This window comes from Oncorhynchus mykiss, chromosome 10 (assembly GCF_013265735.2).
Source record: "Oncorhynchus mykiss isolate Arlee chromosome 10, USDA_OmykA_1.1, whole genome shotgun sequence".
In the NCBI taxonomy this organism is placed as follows: Eukaryota; Metazoa; Chordata; class Actinopteri; order Salmoniformes; family Salmonidae; genus Oncorhynchus; species Oncorhynchus mykiss.
Genome location: NC_048574.1, coordinates 58,079,260 through 58,094,882, shown reverse-complemented (window position 1 = coordinate 58,094,882; position 15,623 = coordinate 58,079,260). Strand labels below are relative to the sequence as shown.

Here is a 15,623-nt window from a genome sequence, read left to right as displayed (position 1 = left end):
GTTGAAGTTAGGGCAGTTAGGCCCCTCCCTCTTTTTGTATAGAATGTTCCAGTGTTCATGGTGACGCTTTCGGGTCACTACTTTCACCTCTTACTTTTATCGGCGGATTCCAGAAAGGGTTCGCTTGGTAAGCGGTCTATGTTAGTGTATAAGCGCAGAAGTATAGGCTACCCGCAGCTATTCAATAGTTTAGAGCAGCTAGCTAGCCTCTCCATCGGGGTGCTCTGCTGTACCATCTCGTTTGTGTTTCGTCCTTGTTTTTATTACTTGTGACAGTGTGCCAACCTGGGCGATACTCGGTTTGGTCTAGCGGTATTGCGGCGCTGAGGGTTTGTTTTAGTCGTATGTGAAGACAGCGAGATGACGTAGATGCACAAAGTAAACGGGGTCAATTGTCACAACCTGGTCCCGGTTTCCCAAAAGCCCAAAAAGTTAATCAGTAGAACCTTCATAGGAACATCTTTAAATCCCCGAGCTGTTTCCCAAAGCAATCTTTATTATTGTTGCACTTCAAAAAGCTCGTAATCTAACGATGATAACTTCATAGTCGACCACATATAACGTTAACAATCTTTGCAATTGATACATTCCAGCAATGTATAAAAATATGGTTGAAATGAAAACCGAGATGATTCCATGCCATGGTCAATCAATTGAGTTATCAGAATGACGGCACAAACCGTAATTCTCTTACCAAACTTTGCTTCTGCGCCGTTCAAAGACCGACTACAGATGGATGCTCAGACTGGATCTCTCTCACCATCAGAAACCTCACCATCAACGACACTGGACTTTATCAGCTTCAAATCATCAGTGAACAGGTCACCTACCACAATATCATTTTCACAGTCTACGGTGACTATGTTTTAAATCAAGTCAAGAGACTAGTTTTCAATCAACATCGAACAAGATCTGTATTCAGAATTACATTGTTCATGGTAAACACACACATTCCCTTTCCTCATTGTTCATGATAAATGTGACCGTTAGTCAATGTTGTGCCCAATAATCACTGTAATAACTGTTGGTCTCCTGGTGTCCCAGCTTCAGTGCCTACTCCTAACATCAGAAACACCCCACATAATCCCTCAGTCGACAGTCGGTTGGTCAGTGGGAGCTGTCCTGTGGTGTGTCCTGTGGTGTGTTCTGTGGTGAACGGGAAAGAAGTAACCTTGTCCTGGTACAGAGGAGAGAAGAACGGGAAACCCATTCTCCTTCTGAAAGGCACACATACATACTCCATGTCTGAAGGCTTTAAAAACAATCCTTATTTAACCTGTCTCCTCACCTTCATCTACACTGATTGAAGTCGATTTAGTAGGTGACATCAATGGGTGACATCAATTGCCTCGTTAAATAAAGGTTCAATACAAAAATATGTATAAAAAAAACAAGGGATCGAAGCTTTCACCTGGAATCCTCTGGTCAGTCTACAGTATGTCATGGAAAGAGCATGTGTTGGATACTCAGTGTATGTCATCATGGTAACCAATTTTCAACATAGACAAACCTTGTTTAACATATGTTGATTTTGTACTTTTGAAACGACATCAGATCTTCAACGTTATACTCACTATCAGAAAAAAACCAATAGGCTGGGCAACACCTCCTACTGGAGAGTTAATCTATATACAGCTACCCATTTGGTCTCCCATCCAGGGTCTTAATTAAGCCCATCTTTGATATTTCTCACTGACTATTACCAATGTGCTATTGTGAGAATGATTGAGAGATCTCTAAATAACTAAATAGATTCACTGTTGCTTTCGAAGTCATTCCAAAGGATATGTTTAACAAAGCAAATGAAACGTAACCATACTTTACAATTAATTTATCAATTATACTATTTAGGCCTTTATAGCTATTGTTTAAAATTCAACAAAGGGTCCAACTAAAAATAGATAATACATATAGGCCTTGGGTTTCAAGCTTTGGTTGATTTATCATTTTAACATAATTGACATGTGGTATTCACGTCTCCATCTCAACCAAAAATTAAGAGTTAGTACTAAATCAAACCAATCAAACATTAAATGCACCTTAAATCAAGTTTGATTTGATTTAGTGCTATTCTTTAACTGTGATTTTTGGTTGAGATGGAGATGTGAATCTGACGCATCAATTATTCATTTGTAGACGAACTGGAATTAAAGCCAGACTAAAACAAAAGATACATCTCCTTCAAATGTTGATATTTGGTTGCATTGGCAACCAAACACAATTCAAAATCACTTGTGTAATACAGTAAATAGCCTATTAACGTGTCGACAAGTTAACAAGTGATATGTTGGATTTAGGTCTCCAAATAAACCAAAAATGTAAGTAAAATAATAGCATTGAGCCAGTGGCTCAGATGAAACTATCCTACCATTAGATATATAAAGTATATTTTAAATGTTGATATTTGGTCCCGATGTCAACCAAACAAAGTTCAATATGACTTTTGTAATACAGTAAATAGCCAAAAGTTTAAGGGCAATTCCACCACTTTTCAACCTCATTTTCAATTTCTCCATCACAATTCCAGTCTCTACATATGTGAAAATGGTGCATGTATACATTTTGTGGAAAAAATACATAAATGTATTAATGTGATGGCATCGGCGGTGGTCTAAGGCACTGCATCGCAGAACGAGCTGTGGCACTAAAGATTCTGGGTTTGAATCCTGGCTCTGTCGCAGCCGGCCGGGACCAGGAATCCCATGGGGCGGTGAACAATTGGCCCAGCGTTGTCCGGGTTAGGGGAGTGTTTGGCCAGCAGGGATGTCCTTGTCCCATCGCGCTCTAGCGACTCACTCCTGTAGCGGGACGGGTGCAGTGCACACTGACACCATCACCAGGTGTATGCGGTTTCCTCTGACACAGTAGTGTGGCTGGCTTCTGGGTTTAGTGGGCATTGTTTCAAGAAGCAGTGCAGCTTGGTTGGGTTGTGTTTCTGAGGACACACGGCTCTCGACCTTCACCTCTCCCGAGTCCGTAAGGGAGTTGAAGCCATGAGACAAGACTAACTACCAATTGGATACCAAACAATGGGGTAAACAAATATATATATATATATATATATATATATATATATATATATATATATATATATATATATATATATATATATATATATATATATATATATTTAAAAAAAGTTAAAACAGTGATTTTCAAACATGAGAATCGCAGTGAAGTGAGGAGCACCATGATGTCACAGAAGCATTTTTTAGCCACAGATGATAGAAATGCGCTGTAGACAGTACACTGGTTTGGTACTGGAAATAATGAATATAAGGTTGAAAAGTGGTGGACTTGCCTTTTAAGGCTATCTTTAAAAAAAATGTAAATATTTGTTCAACTGTTGGTCAATTTCTTCAACAAATAATCAGGTCTATATAATTATCAAACATTAGTAATGGAAAGGAAACACAGAGTCTTTGTTTAAGTATTAAAATACTCCTTTAGTAATACAATTGTAGTCAGAAGTTGGTACAGTGTAGAGGAGGGATTATTTGCTGCATAAAACACATCCTTTGTTCATGACAAAATGTACATTCTGTTTTTACAGTGGCAGGGACACAGTCTAATGGGTTCTTTTTCTTCAATGGGGAAGAAGATGAAATTGAGCGTTGGACTTGTAACCGAAAGGTTGCAAGTTCAAATCCCCGAACTGACAAGGTACAAATCTGTCGTTCTGCCCCTAAACAGGCAGTTAACCCACTGTTCCTAGGCCGTCATTGAAAATAAGAATTTGTTCTTAACTGATTGCCAAGTTAAATAAAGGTAAAATGAAAATAAATAAATAAAAATGCAGGGTCTGACAGAGTAGGCTACACCACAGAGTCCTCCTCTTCTGGACTCCCTGAGGTGGATACACAGCACCCTGTACAGTGAGCACAAAAACAATTGCGTATTTCAACACTGCTCATACCATACAGTATCAACCATGACAGGAGTACTTTGTCTTTAGGCTACTCAAGAAGGATGTCACTTACCTTTAATATATTTCCTTTTCCAGATGCAGCATATTACGATAAATAACGTTAGGCCTATTCCAAGGACTATCACAACGATTGTGATTAGATTAGGATCAGACTCTGTCGGAATAAAAACAGGGAACAAACTGATGAATCCCAAAACAATGTATACACTTTACCCTGTTTCTTCTCATAATTGAATTTGATAGTGTTGCTAAATTGTTCTACTTTTTTTGCTTAATTTAATCAATAGCAAAAAGAATGGAACTGAATGCTGTCTGTGTGGGCTGTTCCTGTCGATAAATATGACTGTTTTATCTGGTGTCTAACCCACAGCGCTGGAAGAATAGAAGTGACAGGGGATCCAAGTAAACTAATTAACCAGTCCAATAACAAAGTAGATGTTGCACATTACCATTAATGACATACCTACAAACTGAAGGCAGAGTGTTTCAATGTTGAGTTTGGTTGTCTGGTTGCCGACTGGGTAGGCAGCCACACAGCTGTAGATATTGTTGTCCGGTAGCTTTATCTCCAGATGGAGAGACAGGTTGGTGGAGAGGTCAGGGCTGCTGGTCTGGTTGAGTCTCTTCTCTCCTCTGTACCAGGACAGGGTCATGTCTCTCCGGTTCTCCACAGAACACACCACTGAACAGCTCCCCTTCTCTGATGAACTGTCCAGAAAATCACCTTCAGGGATTTTTCTGACTTGAGGAAGTGGTACTGGAGCTGGGATATTAAAATTCAAACAATGATTTAACACAGATTCATGTCATTAATATTGGTCCTCTGGGTAGGAGGACAACTCTCACCAGTAACACAATTGTGGTGAGCACATTCCGTTTTTTATTTATCACTTTGGTGCAGTTTTCACAAGTATGTGGTACATTTTCACAACTTTAAGCACAAATCTAAACAGATCAAAACTGCTCAATTCAAAACTAAGCACATTCTCAATAGACTGAGTGCAACAAACAGTCACTTGTTCACTGCACAAAATCACTCTTTCAATTTTCATTCATATTCAAAGTATTTGCTCGTCACAAAGCAAAACTTGGTGTGACGTTGACACAGTGGTAGGATTTTACTGTGAGGAGGCAACAATGCGGATCTAGTTTTTCTTGCCAGACTGAGGCTTTTCATTTAGAAAGTGAAGAATTATGCTGTTGACTGAACACAACATACAAACAAAAATAACATACAGCTCCTGCCTCCTCTGGCATAAGCTGTTGCCATTATACCCGTAGGCTACACAGTCAAAACTCGTACCAGGAAATTAACAATAAACAAGGGAATCGTTTAATATTAGTTTTGATATACCTCCACGTTTTAATTGTTATATATGATCACATTATAGTTGTAAGTTTCGATAAGTATGCCTAGGCTAAATACATGATTAGACAGAGCATTTTAGGCTACGGAGCAAAGCACAACATGAGGTTTTGCGCGCACAATCCAATTGTCGCCGTTCGACCACAAACTCTAAACATGGTTATTTTTATCTGACAGGTGATCAAAAAACAAGACATCGGATAACATGGCTAACCCCACATTATTACAAGAACATACATGTGATTCGCCTAAACCGTTTCCATTCTCAATGTCTGGTTAGGCCTATTCATAATACGGCTTTAGATTCGGTGACTGGGGACATAATAACAATCGCTACAATGGTGTTGTAAATATCAGAATTTAATTGATACACTATAAGATTATGATTTTAGCTGGTGATACTGTAGCAGTTACAGTGACAAGTCACAAAAGTTTATATTGTGCAATGTTGCTTGGGGCAGAAATGGCATACAGTATACTACATCAATTCCTTTTACTGAAGCCTTCTGTTAGACAATTCATGCCACAATAATCCTATATTTCACGATTTCTTCTCAAAAACTGTTTCAGTAAGTCAAAAAAAAATCTCAACATGCTCCAAAATTTAATTAAAAAATGGGAAATGTTATTTATCCTCTATTTTTAATTCTATTCAGCACTTCAAAAATATCCGTTTTGAAAATTGTATCATGTATTTTGTGCTATTTGATTAAATTTTACAATAAAATTACTAATTGGTGAGCCTGTATCATTCTCTGATATACAGTATTGGTGACTAAATCCAATGTTCATGTTATTTTCTGAAGAAAACAGGATTTTTCATGAATGACTCAGGGTTGAAAGATGTTTTGACCTCAAATGAATCCTAATTCAAAGGTTGTTGTACCAAGAGTTTTGAAAATATACCTTACATCAGAAAAATGTGCCAAAGTGATTGAAAAAAACTGCAACAACATGGCTAGCATTATAATATAGCCTATTATATAATAATTATTGTTATCATGTATTATAATACTAAAAATAATATAGTGCCTATAATAAGTATATTATTGTGCTACAAAATGGGATGGATTGAATTATTGTTATTTTTAAAATTACCTTCAATTTACTAGGCAAGTCAGTTAAGAACAAATTCTTATTTACAATGACAGCCTACACCGGCCATATCCTGACGACGCTGCACCAATTGTGCGCAGCCCTTTGGGACTCCTAATCACGACCGGTTGTGACACAGCCTGGATGAGGTATTGAACATGTCTCTGGTCTGTGTGGTTGAATCTGTGCTTCAAATTCACTACTTAATTGAGGGACCTTCAGATGTTGTATGTAGCTATCAGGTACACAGGAAGGGGTAGTCATTCAAAAATCATATTATTATATTATTTCACACAGAGTATGTGATTTGTTAGGCCAATCTTAACTATTAACTATTTTAGGCTTGTTCTAACGAAGTGGGTTGAACATTTTATAGAGTTTTCTTTTCACTTTGACATTATGGAGTATTTTGTGTAGATTAATGACAAAACAACCCTATTGGTCTAAATCCATGTCAACCCCACTTTGTAACACAACAAAATGTTAAAAAGTCCACTGGGGGCGAATATTATAGGCACTGTGTTTTGTGTCACACCTATTACTGTAAGGTATGGGCATTGGGTCCCACTTAAAACCCTGTTATATATATAAACCAATACTCACCATAGACAGTTAGATAGAATCTCTGAGATGTTTTGTGTGTATTGAAAAAGTCTAGCTGATAAACTCCAGAGTTGTTGAGGGTGAGATTTCTGATGGTGAGAGATCCAGTTTCTCTGTCCAGCTGCAGTTTCTCTCGGAATCTTCCTTTGAATTCTGTGATGTTCTCTCCTCTGATGACCTGACTCTCAACTATTGAGGTGTTTGGAATGACTGGACCAAAGAACCAAAATATCTTATCAGCCTGTAGTCCAGTTAGTCCAGTGTGTAGAGTGACAGACTGCCTCTCTCTCCCTGTCAATGTATTGACTTCAGCATTCACAGCTCCCAACAGATCTGGAATCAAACAAATAAAATATTAATGTGTTGTTCAGTAGCAAAGACAAAAGGCACATATCATTCTGTGTGTGTGTGTCAAGGTTATTATAGTTTTGTTTTAATTTGAAATTCAGTTGACCTTAAGTTTGTTTTCAGATCCACTTTACTAGTTTTTATTTAGTTTAAGTTTTATAAAAACATGTATTTTTAGGTTTAAGGTTATAGGTTAGGTTTAAAGGTAAACTCAGCAAGATTACGTAGACACCACAAATTAAACTGAAGTACTGGGTCTATGGCCACAACCTAGGGCTCGGTTTCCCAAAAGCAGTACAAAGTTAATCAGTAGAACCTTCATAGGAACATCTTTAAAATCTCCGAGCTGTTATTCCAAAGCAATCTCTAATAGGCTAGCCTACACATTATGAGGAGACCTGCCTGTTGTAACCAGCAGTGCAAAAAGGTATTAGGTGAACAATAGGTAATTAAAGGAATGAGAACAACAGTAAAAAAAGACAGTGAAAAATAAAAGTAGCGAGGCTATAACAGTCGCGAGGCTATATACAGGCACCGGTTGGTCGGGCTGATTGAGGTAGCATGTACATGTAGATATGGTTAAAGTGACTATGAATTTATGATAAACAGAGAGTAGCAGCCATGTAAAAGAGGTTTTATGGGGGAACATAATGGAAATCGTACGGGTAGCCATTTGATTACCTGTTCAGGAGTCTTGTGAATTGGGGGTAAAAACAAACACCGACACGAAGTACAATTTTTATAGGAATAGCCTACTTACCGATGATGAAAAGTACTGATATTCCCAAATATTGAAGCGTTGTCATTTTATAGTTCTCTATTACTGTGACTTCATAGGTCTCTTCACGGCCACTTTACGCTCTCTACGCTTTCAGGCGGGCGCACCTTTAATAGTTGAAGTTAGGGCAGTTAGGCCCCTCCCTCTTTTTGTATAGAATGTTCCAGTGTTCATGGTGACGCTTTCGGGTCACTACTTTCACCTCTTACTTTTATCGGCGGATTCCAGAAAGGGTTCGCTTGGTAAGCGGTCTATGTTAGTGTATAAGCGCAGAAGTATAGGCTACCCGCAGCTATTCAATAGTTTAGAGCAGCTAGCTAGCCTCTCCATCGGGGTGCTCTGCTGTACCATCTCGTTTGTGTTTCGTCCTTGTTTTTATTACTTGTGACAGTGTGCCAACCTGGGCGATACTCGGTTTGGTCTAGCGGTATTGCGGCGCTGAGGGTTTGTTTTAGTCGTATGTGAAGACAGCGAGATGACGTAGATGCACAAAGTAAACGGGGTCAATTGTCACAACCTGGTCCCGGTTTCCCAAAAGCCCAAAAAGTTAATCAGTAGAACCTTCATAGGAACATCTTTAAATCCCCGAGCTGTTTCCCAAAGCAATCTTTATTATTGTTGCACTTCAAAAAGCTCGTAATCTAACGATGATAACTTCATAGTCGACCACATATAACGTTAACACTCTTTGCAATTGATACATTCCAGCAATGTATAAAAATATGGTTGAAATGAAAACCGAGATGATTCCATGCCATGGTCAATCAATTGAGTTATCAGAATGACGGCACAAACCGTAATTCTCTTACCAAACTTTGCTTCTGCGCCGTTCAAAGACCGACTACAGATGGATGCTCAGACTGGATCTCTCTCACCATCAGAAACCTCACCATCAACGACACTGGACTTTATCAGCTTCAAATCATCAGTGAACAGGTCACCTACCACAATATCATTTTCACAGTCTACGGTGACTATGTTTTAAATCAAGTCAAGAGACTAGTTTTCAATCAACATCGAACAAGATCTGTATTCAGAATTACATTGTTCATGGTAAACACACACATTCCCTTTCCTCATTGTTCATGATAAATGTGACCGTTAGTCAATGTTGTGCCCAATAATCACTGTAATAACTGTTGGTCTCCTGGTGTCCCAGCTTCAGTGCCTACTCCTAACATCAGAAACACCCCACATAATCCCTCAGTCGACAGTCGGTTGGTCAGTGGGAGCTGTCCTGTGGTGTGTCCTGTGGTGTGTTCTGTGGTGAACGGGAAAGAAGTAACCTTGTCCTGGTACAGAGGAGAGAAGAACGGGAAACCCATTCTCCTTCTGAAAGGCACACATACATACTCCATGTCTGAAGGCTTTAAAAACAATCCTTATTTAACCTGTCTCCTCACCTTCATCTACACTGATTGAAGTCGATTTAGTAGGTGACATCAATGGGTGACATCAATTGCCTCGTTAAATAAAGGTTCAATACAAAAATATGTATAAAAAAAACAAGGGATCGAAGCTTTCACCTGGAATCCTCTGGTCAGTCTACAGTATGTCATGGAAAGAGCATGTGTTGGATACTCAGTGTATGTCATCATGGTAACCAATTTTCAACATAGACAAACCTTGTTTAACATATGTTGATTTTGTACTTTTGAAACGACATCAGATCTTCAACGTTATACTCACTATCAGAAAAAAACCAATAGGCTGGGCAACACCTCCTACTGGAGAGTTAATCTATATACAGCTACCCATTTGGTCTCCCATCCAGGGTCTTAATTAAGCCCATCTTTGATATTTCTCACTGACTATTACCAATGTGCTATTGTGAGAATGATTGAGAGATCTCTAAATAACTAAATAGATTCACTGTTGCTTTCGAAGTCATTCCAAAGGATATGTTTAACAAAGCAAATGAAACGTAACCATACTTTACAATTAATTTATCAATTATACTATTTAGGCCTTTATAGCTATTGTTTAAAATTCAACAAAGGGTCCAACTAAAAATAGATAATACATATAGGCCTTGGGTTTGAAGCTTTGGTTGATTTATCATTTTAACATAATTGACATGTGGTATTCACGTCTCCATCTCAACCAAAAATTAAGAGTTAGTACTAAATCAAACCAATCAAACATTAAATGCACCTTAAATCAAGTTTGATTTGATTTAGTGCTATTCTTTAACTGTGATTTTTGGTTGAGATGGAGATGTGAATCTGACGCATCAATTATTCATTTGTAGACGAACTGGAATTAAAGCCAGACTAAAACAAAAGATACATCTCCTTCAAATGTTGATATTTGGTTGCATTGGCAACCAAACACAATTCAAAATCACTTGTGTAATACAGTAAATAGCCTATTAACGTGTCGACAAGTTAACAAGTGATATGTTGGATTTAGGTCTCCAAATAAACCAAAAATGTAAGTAAAATAATAGCATTGAGCCAGTGGCTCAGATGAAACTATCCTACCATTAGATATATAAAGTATATTTTAAATGTTGATATTTGGTCCCGATGTCAACCAAACAAAGTTCAATATGACTTTTGTAATACAGTAAATAGCCAAAAGTTTAAGGGCAATTCCACCACTTTTCAACCTCATTTTCAATTTCTCCATCACAATTCCAGTCTCTACATATGTGAAAATGGTGCATGTATACATTTTGTGGAAAAAATACATAAATGTATTAATGTGATGGCATCGGCGGTGGTCTAAGGCACTGCATCGCAGAACGAGCTGTGGCACTAAAGATTCTGGGTTTGAATCCTGGCTCTGTCGCAGCCGGCCGGGACCAGGAATCCCATGGGGCGGTGAACAATTGGCCCAGCGTTGTCCGGGTTAGGGGAGTGTTTGGCCAGCAGGGATGTCCTTGTCCCATCGCGCTCTAGCGACTCACTCCTGTAGCGGGACGGGTGCAGTGCACACTGACACCATCACCAGGTGTATGCGGTTTCCTCTGACACAGTAGTGTGGCTGGCTTCTGGGTTTAGTGGGCATTGTTTCAAGAAGCAGTGCAGCTTGGTTGGGTTGTGTTTCTGAGGACACACGGCTCTCGACCTTCACCTCTCCCGAGTCCGTAAGGGAGTTGAAGCCATGAGACAAGACTAACTACCAATTGGATACCAAACAATGGGGTAAACAAATATATATATATATATATATATATATATATATATATATATATATATATATATATATATATATATATATATATATATATATTTAAAAAAAGTTAAAACAGTGATTTTCAAACATGAGAATCGCAGTGAAGTGAGGAGCACCATGATGTCACAGAAGCATTTTTTAGCCACAGATGATAGAAATGCGCTGTAGACAGTACACTGGTTTGGTACTGGAAATAATGAATATAAGGTTGAAAAGTGGTGGACTTGCCTTTTAAGGCTATCTTTAAAAAAAATGTAAATATTTGTTCAACTGTTGGTCAATTTCTTCAACAAATAATCAGGTCTATATAATTATCAAACATTAGTAATGGAAAGGAAACACAGAGTCTTTGTTTAAGTATTAAAATACTCCTTTAGTAATACAATTGTAGTCAGAAGTTGGTACAGTGTAGAGGAGGGATTATTTGCTGCATAAAACACATCCTTTGTTCATGACAAAATGTACATTCTGTTTTTACAGTGGCAGGGACACAGTCTAATGGGTTCTTTTTCTTCAATGGGGAAGAAGATGAAATTGAGCGTTGGACTTGTAACCGAAAGGTTGCAAGTTCAAATCCCCGAACTGACAAGGTACAAATCTGTCGTTCTGCCCCTAAACAGGCAGTTAACCCACTGTTCCTAGGCCGTCATTGAAAATAAGAATTTGTTCTTAACTGATTGCCAAGTTAAATAAAGGTAAAATGAAAATAAATAAATAAAAATGCAGGGTCTGACAGAGTAGGCTACACCACAGAGTCCTCCTCTTCTGGACTCCCTGAGGTGGATACACAGCACCCTGTACAGTGAGCACAAAAACAATTGCGTATTTCAACACTGCTCATACCATACAGTATCAACCATGACAGGAGTACTTTGTCTTTAGGCTACTCAAGAAGGATGTCACTTACCTTTAATATCTTTCCTTTTCCAGATGCAGCATATTACGATAAATAACGTTAGGCCTATTCCAAGGACTATCACAACGATTGTGATTAGATTAGGATCAGACTCTGTCGGAATAAAAACAGGGAACAAACTGATGAATCCCAAAACAATGTATACACTTTACCCTGTTTCTTCTCATAATTGAATTTGATAGTGTTGCTAAATTGTTCTACTTTTTTTGCTTAATTTAATCAATAGCAAAAAGAATGGAACTGAATGCTGTCTGTGTGGGCTGTTCCTGTCGATAAATATGACTGTTTTATCTGGTGTCTAACCCACAGCGCTGGAAGAATAGAAGTGACAGGGGATCCAAGTAAACTAATTAACCAGTCCAATAACAAAGTAGATGTTGCACATTACCATTAATGACATACCTACAAACTGAAGGCAGAGTGTTTCAATGTTGAGTTTGGTTGTCTGGTTGCCGACTGGGCAGGCAGCCACACAGCTGTAGATATTGTTGTCCGGTAGCTTTATCTCCAGATGGAGAGACAGGTTGGTGGAGAGGTCAGGGCTGCTGGTCTGGTTGAGTCTCTTCTCTCCTCTGTACCAGGACAGGGTCATGTCTCTCCGGTTCTCCACAGAACACACCACTGAACAGCTCCCCTTCTCTGATGAACTGTCCAGAAAATCACCATGAGGGATTTTTCTGACTTGAGGAAGTGGTACTGGAGCTGGGATATTAAAATTCAAACAATGATTTAACACAGATTCATGTCATTAATATTGGTCCTCTGGGTAGGAGGACAACTCTCACCAGTAACACAATTGTGGTGAGCACATTCCGTTTTTTATTTATCACTTTGGTGCAGTTTTCACAAGTATGTGGTACATTTTCACAACTTTAAGCACAAATCTAAACAGATCAAAACTGCTCAATTCAAAACTAAGCACATTCTCAATTGACTGAGTGCAACAAACAGTCACTTGTTCACTGCACAAAATCACTCTTTCAATTTTCATTCATATTCAAAGTATTTGCTCGTCACAAAGCAAAACTTGGTGTGACGTTGACACAGTGGTAGGATTTTACTGTGAGGAGGCAACAATGCGGATCTAGTTTTTCTTGCCAGACTGAGGCTTTTCATTTAGAAAGTGAAGAATTATGCTGTTGACTGAACACAACATACAAACAAAAATAACATACAGCTCCTGCCTCCTCTGGCATAAGCTGTTGCCATTATACCCGTAGGCTACACAGTCAAAACTCGTACCAGGAAATTAACAATAAACAAGGGAATCGTTTAATATTAGTTTTGATATACCTCCACGTTTTAATTGTTATATATGATCACATTATAGTTGTAAGTTTCGATAAGTATGCCTAGGCTAAATACATGATTAGACAGAGCATTTTAGGCTACGGAGCAAAGCACAACATGAGGTTTTGCGCGCACAATCCAATTGTCGCCGTTCGACCACAAACTCTAAACATGGTTATTTTTATCTGACAGGTGATCAAAAAACAAGACATCGGATAACATGGCTAACCCCACATTATTACAAGAACATACATGTGATTCGCATAAACGGTTTCCATTCTCAATGTCTGGTTAGGCCTATTCATAATACGGCTTTAGATTCGGTGACTGGGGACATAATAACAATCGCTACAATGGTGTTGTAAATATCAGAATTTAATTGATACACTATAAGATGATGATTTTAGCTGGTGATACTGTAGCAGTTACAGTGACAAGTTACAAAAGTTTATATTGCGCAATGTTTCTTGGGGCAGAAATGGCATACAGTACACTACATCAATTCCTTTTACTGAAGGCTTCTGTTTTACAATTAATGCCACAATAATCCTATATTTCACGATTTCTTCTTCGTTTGTACTCTATAAGGAAACGGTTTCTGTAAATCAAAAAAAAATCTCAACATGCGCCAAAATTTGATAAAAAAATGGGAAATGTTATTTATCCTCTATTTTTAATTCTATTCAGCACTTCAAAAATATCCGTTTTGAAAATTGTATCATGTATTTTGTGCTATTAGATTAAATGTTACAATAAAATTACTAATTGGTGAGCCTGTATCATTCTCTGATATACAGTATTGGTGACTAAATCCAATGTTCATGTTAATTGCTGAAGAAAACATGATTTTTCATGAATGACTCGGGGTTGAAAGATGTTTTGACCTCAAATGAATCCTAATTCAAAGGTTCTGAACATAAGACAGGGAGCATTACAAGTGTTGTACCAAGAGTTTTGAAAATATACCTTACATCTGAAAAATGTGCCAAAGTGATTGAAAAAAAACGGCAACAACATGGCTAGCATTATAATATAGCCTATATAATAATAATTATTATTATTGTCATGTATTATAATAATAATATAGTGCCTATAATAAGTATTTTATTGTGCTACAAAATGGGATGGATTGATTTAAAAAAAAAATGTTATTACCTTCAATTTACTAGGCAAGTCAGTTAAGAACAAATTCTTATTTACAATGACAACCTACACCGGACATACTCTGACGATGCTGCACCAATTGTGCGCAGCCCTTTGGGACTCCTAATCACGACCGGTTGTGATACAGCCTGGATGAGGTATTGAACATTTCTCTCGTCTGTGTGGTTGAATCTATGCTTCAAATTCACTACTCAACTGAGGGACCTTCAGATGTTGTATGTAGCCTATCAGGTACACAGGAAGAGGTAGTCATTCAAAAATCATATTATTATATTATTTCACACAGAGTATGTGATTTGTTAGGCCAATCTTAATCCTGAACTATTTTAGGCTTGTTCTAACAAAGTGGGTTGAACATTTTATAGAGTTTTCTTTTCACTTTGACATTATGGAGTATTTTGTGTAGATTAATGACAAAACAACCCTATTGGTCTAAATCCATGTCAACCCCACTTTGTAACACAACAAAATGTGAAAAAGTCCACTGGGGGCGAATATTATAGGCACTGTGTAATGTTTTGTGTCACACCTATTACTGTAAGGTATGGGCATTGGGTCCCACTTGAAACACATATAAAACCAATACTCACCATAGACAGTTAGATAGAATCTCTGAGATGTTTTGTGTGTATTGAAAAAGTCTAGCTGATAAACTCCAGAGTTGTTGAGGGTGAGATTTCTGATGGTGAGAGATCCAGTTTCTCTGTCCAGCTGCAGTTTCTCTCGGAATCTTCCTTTGAATTCTGTGATGTTCTCTCCTCTGATGAGCTGACTCTCAACTATTGAGGTGTTTGGAATGACTGGACCAAAGAACCAAAATATCTTATCAGCCTGTAGTCCAGTTAGTCCAGTGTGTAGAGTGACAGACTGCCTCTCTCTCCCTGTCAGTGTATTGACTTCAGCATTCACAGCTCCCAACAGATCTGGAATCAAACAAATAAAATATGAATGAGTT

At 38.0% G+C, this 15,623-nt stretch overlaps 1 protein-coding gene across 1 annotated transcript; it reads right to left on the bottom strand.

Moving 5' to 3' along the window:
* Positions 1-3,299: 3,299 nt before the first annotated feature.
* On the bottom strand, positions 3,300-8,233 carry LOC110533156 (natural killer cell receptor 2B4-like). Its single transcript, XM_036934584.1, has 5 exons — positions 8,101-8,233; positions 6,993-7,325; positions 4,392-4,691; positions 3,981-4,082; positions 3,300-3,868 (listed from the first exon to the last, which is right to left on the bottom strand). Exons 1-5 carry the CDS (start codon positions 8,144-8,146, stop codon positions 3,816-3,818), a joined length of 834 nt encoding a protein of 277 aa, XP_036790479.1. The 5' UTR covers positions 8,147-8,233; the 3' UTR covers positions 3,300-3,815.
* Between the last annotated feature and the right edge of the window lie 7,390 nt (positions 8,234-15,623).

Excerpts from the sequence above, each read along its gene's own strand:
- LOC110533156 (XM_036934584.1), bottom strand. The coding sequence starts at position 8,146 with ATGACAACGCTTCAATATTTGGGAATATCAGTACTTTTCATCATCG. Across the intron at positions 4,692-6,992 it reads ATTCTATCTAACTGTCTATG|CTCCAGTACCACTTCCTCAA; the intron begins GTGAGTATTGGT and ends TTAATATCCCAG. Across the intron at positions 4,083-4,391 it reads ACTCTGCCTTCAGTTTGTAG|AGTCTGATCCTAATCTAATC; the intron begins GTATGTCATTAA and ends TTATTCCGACAG.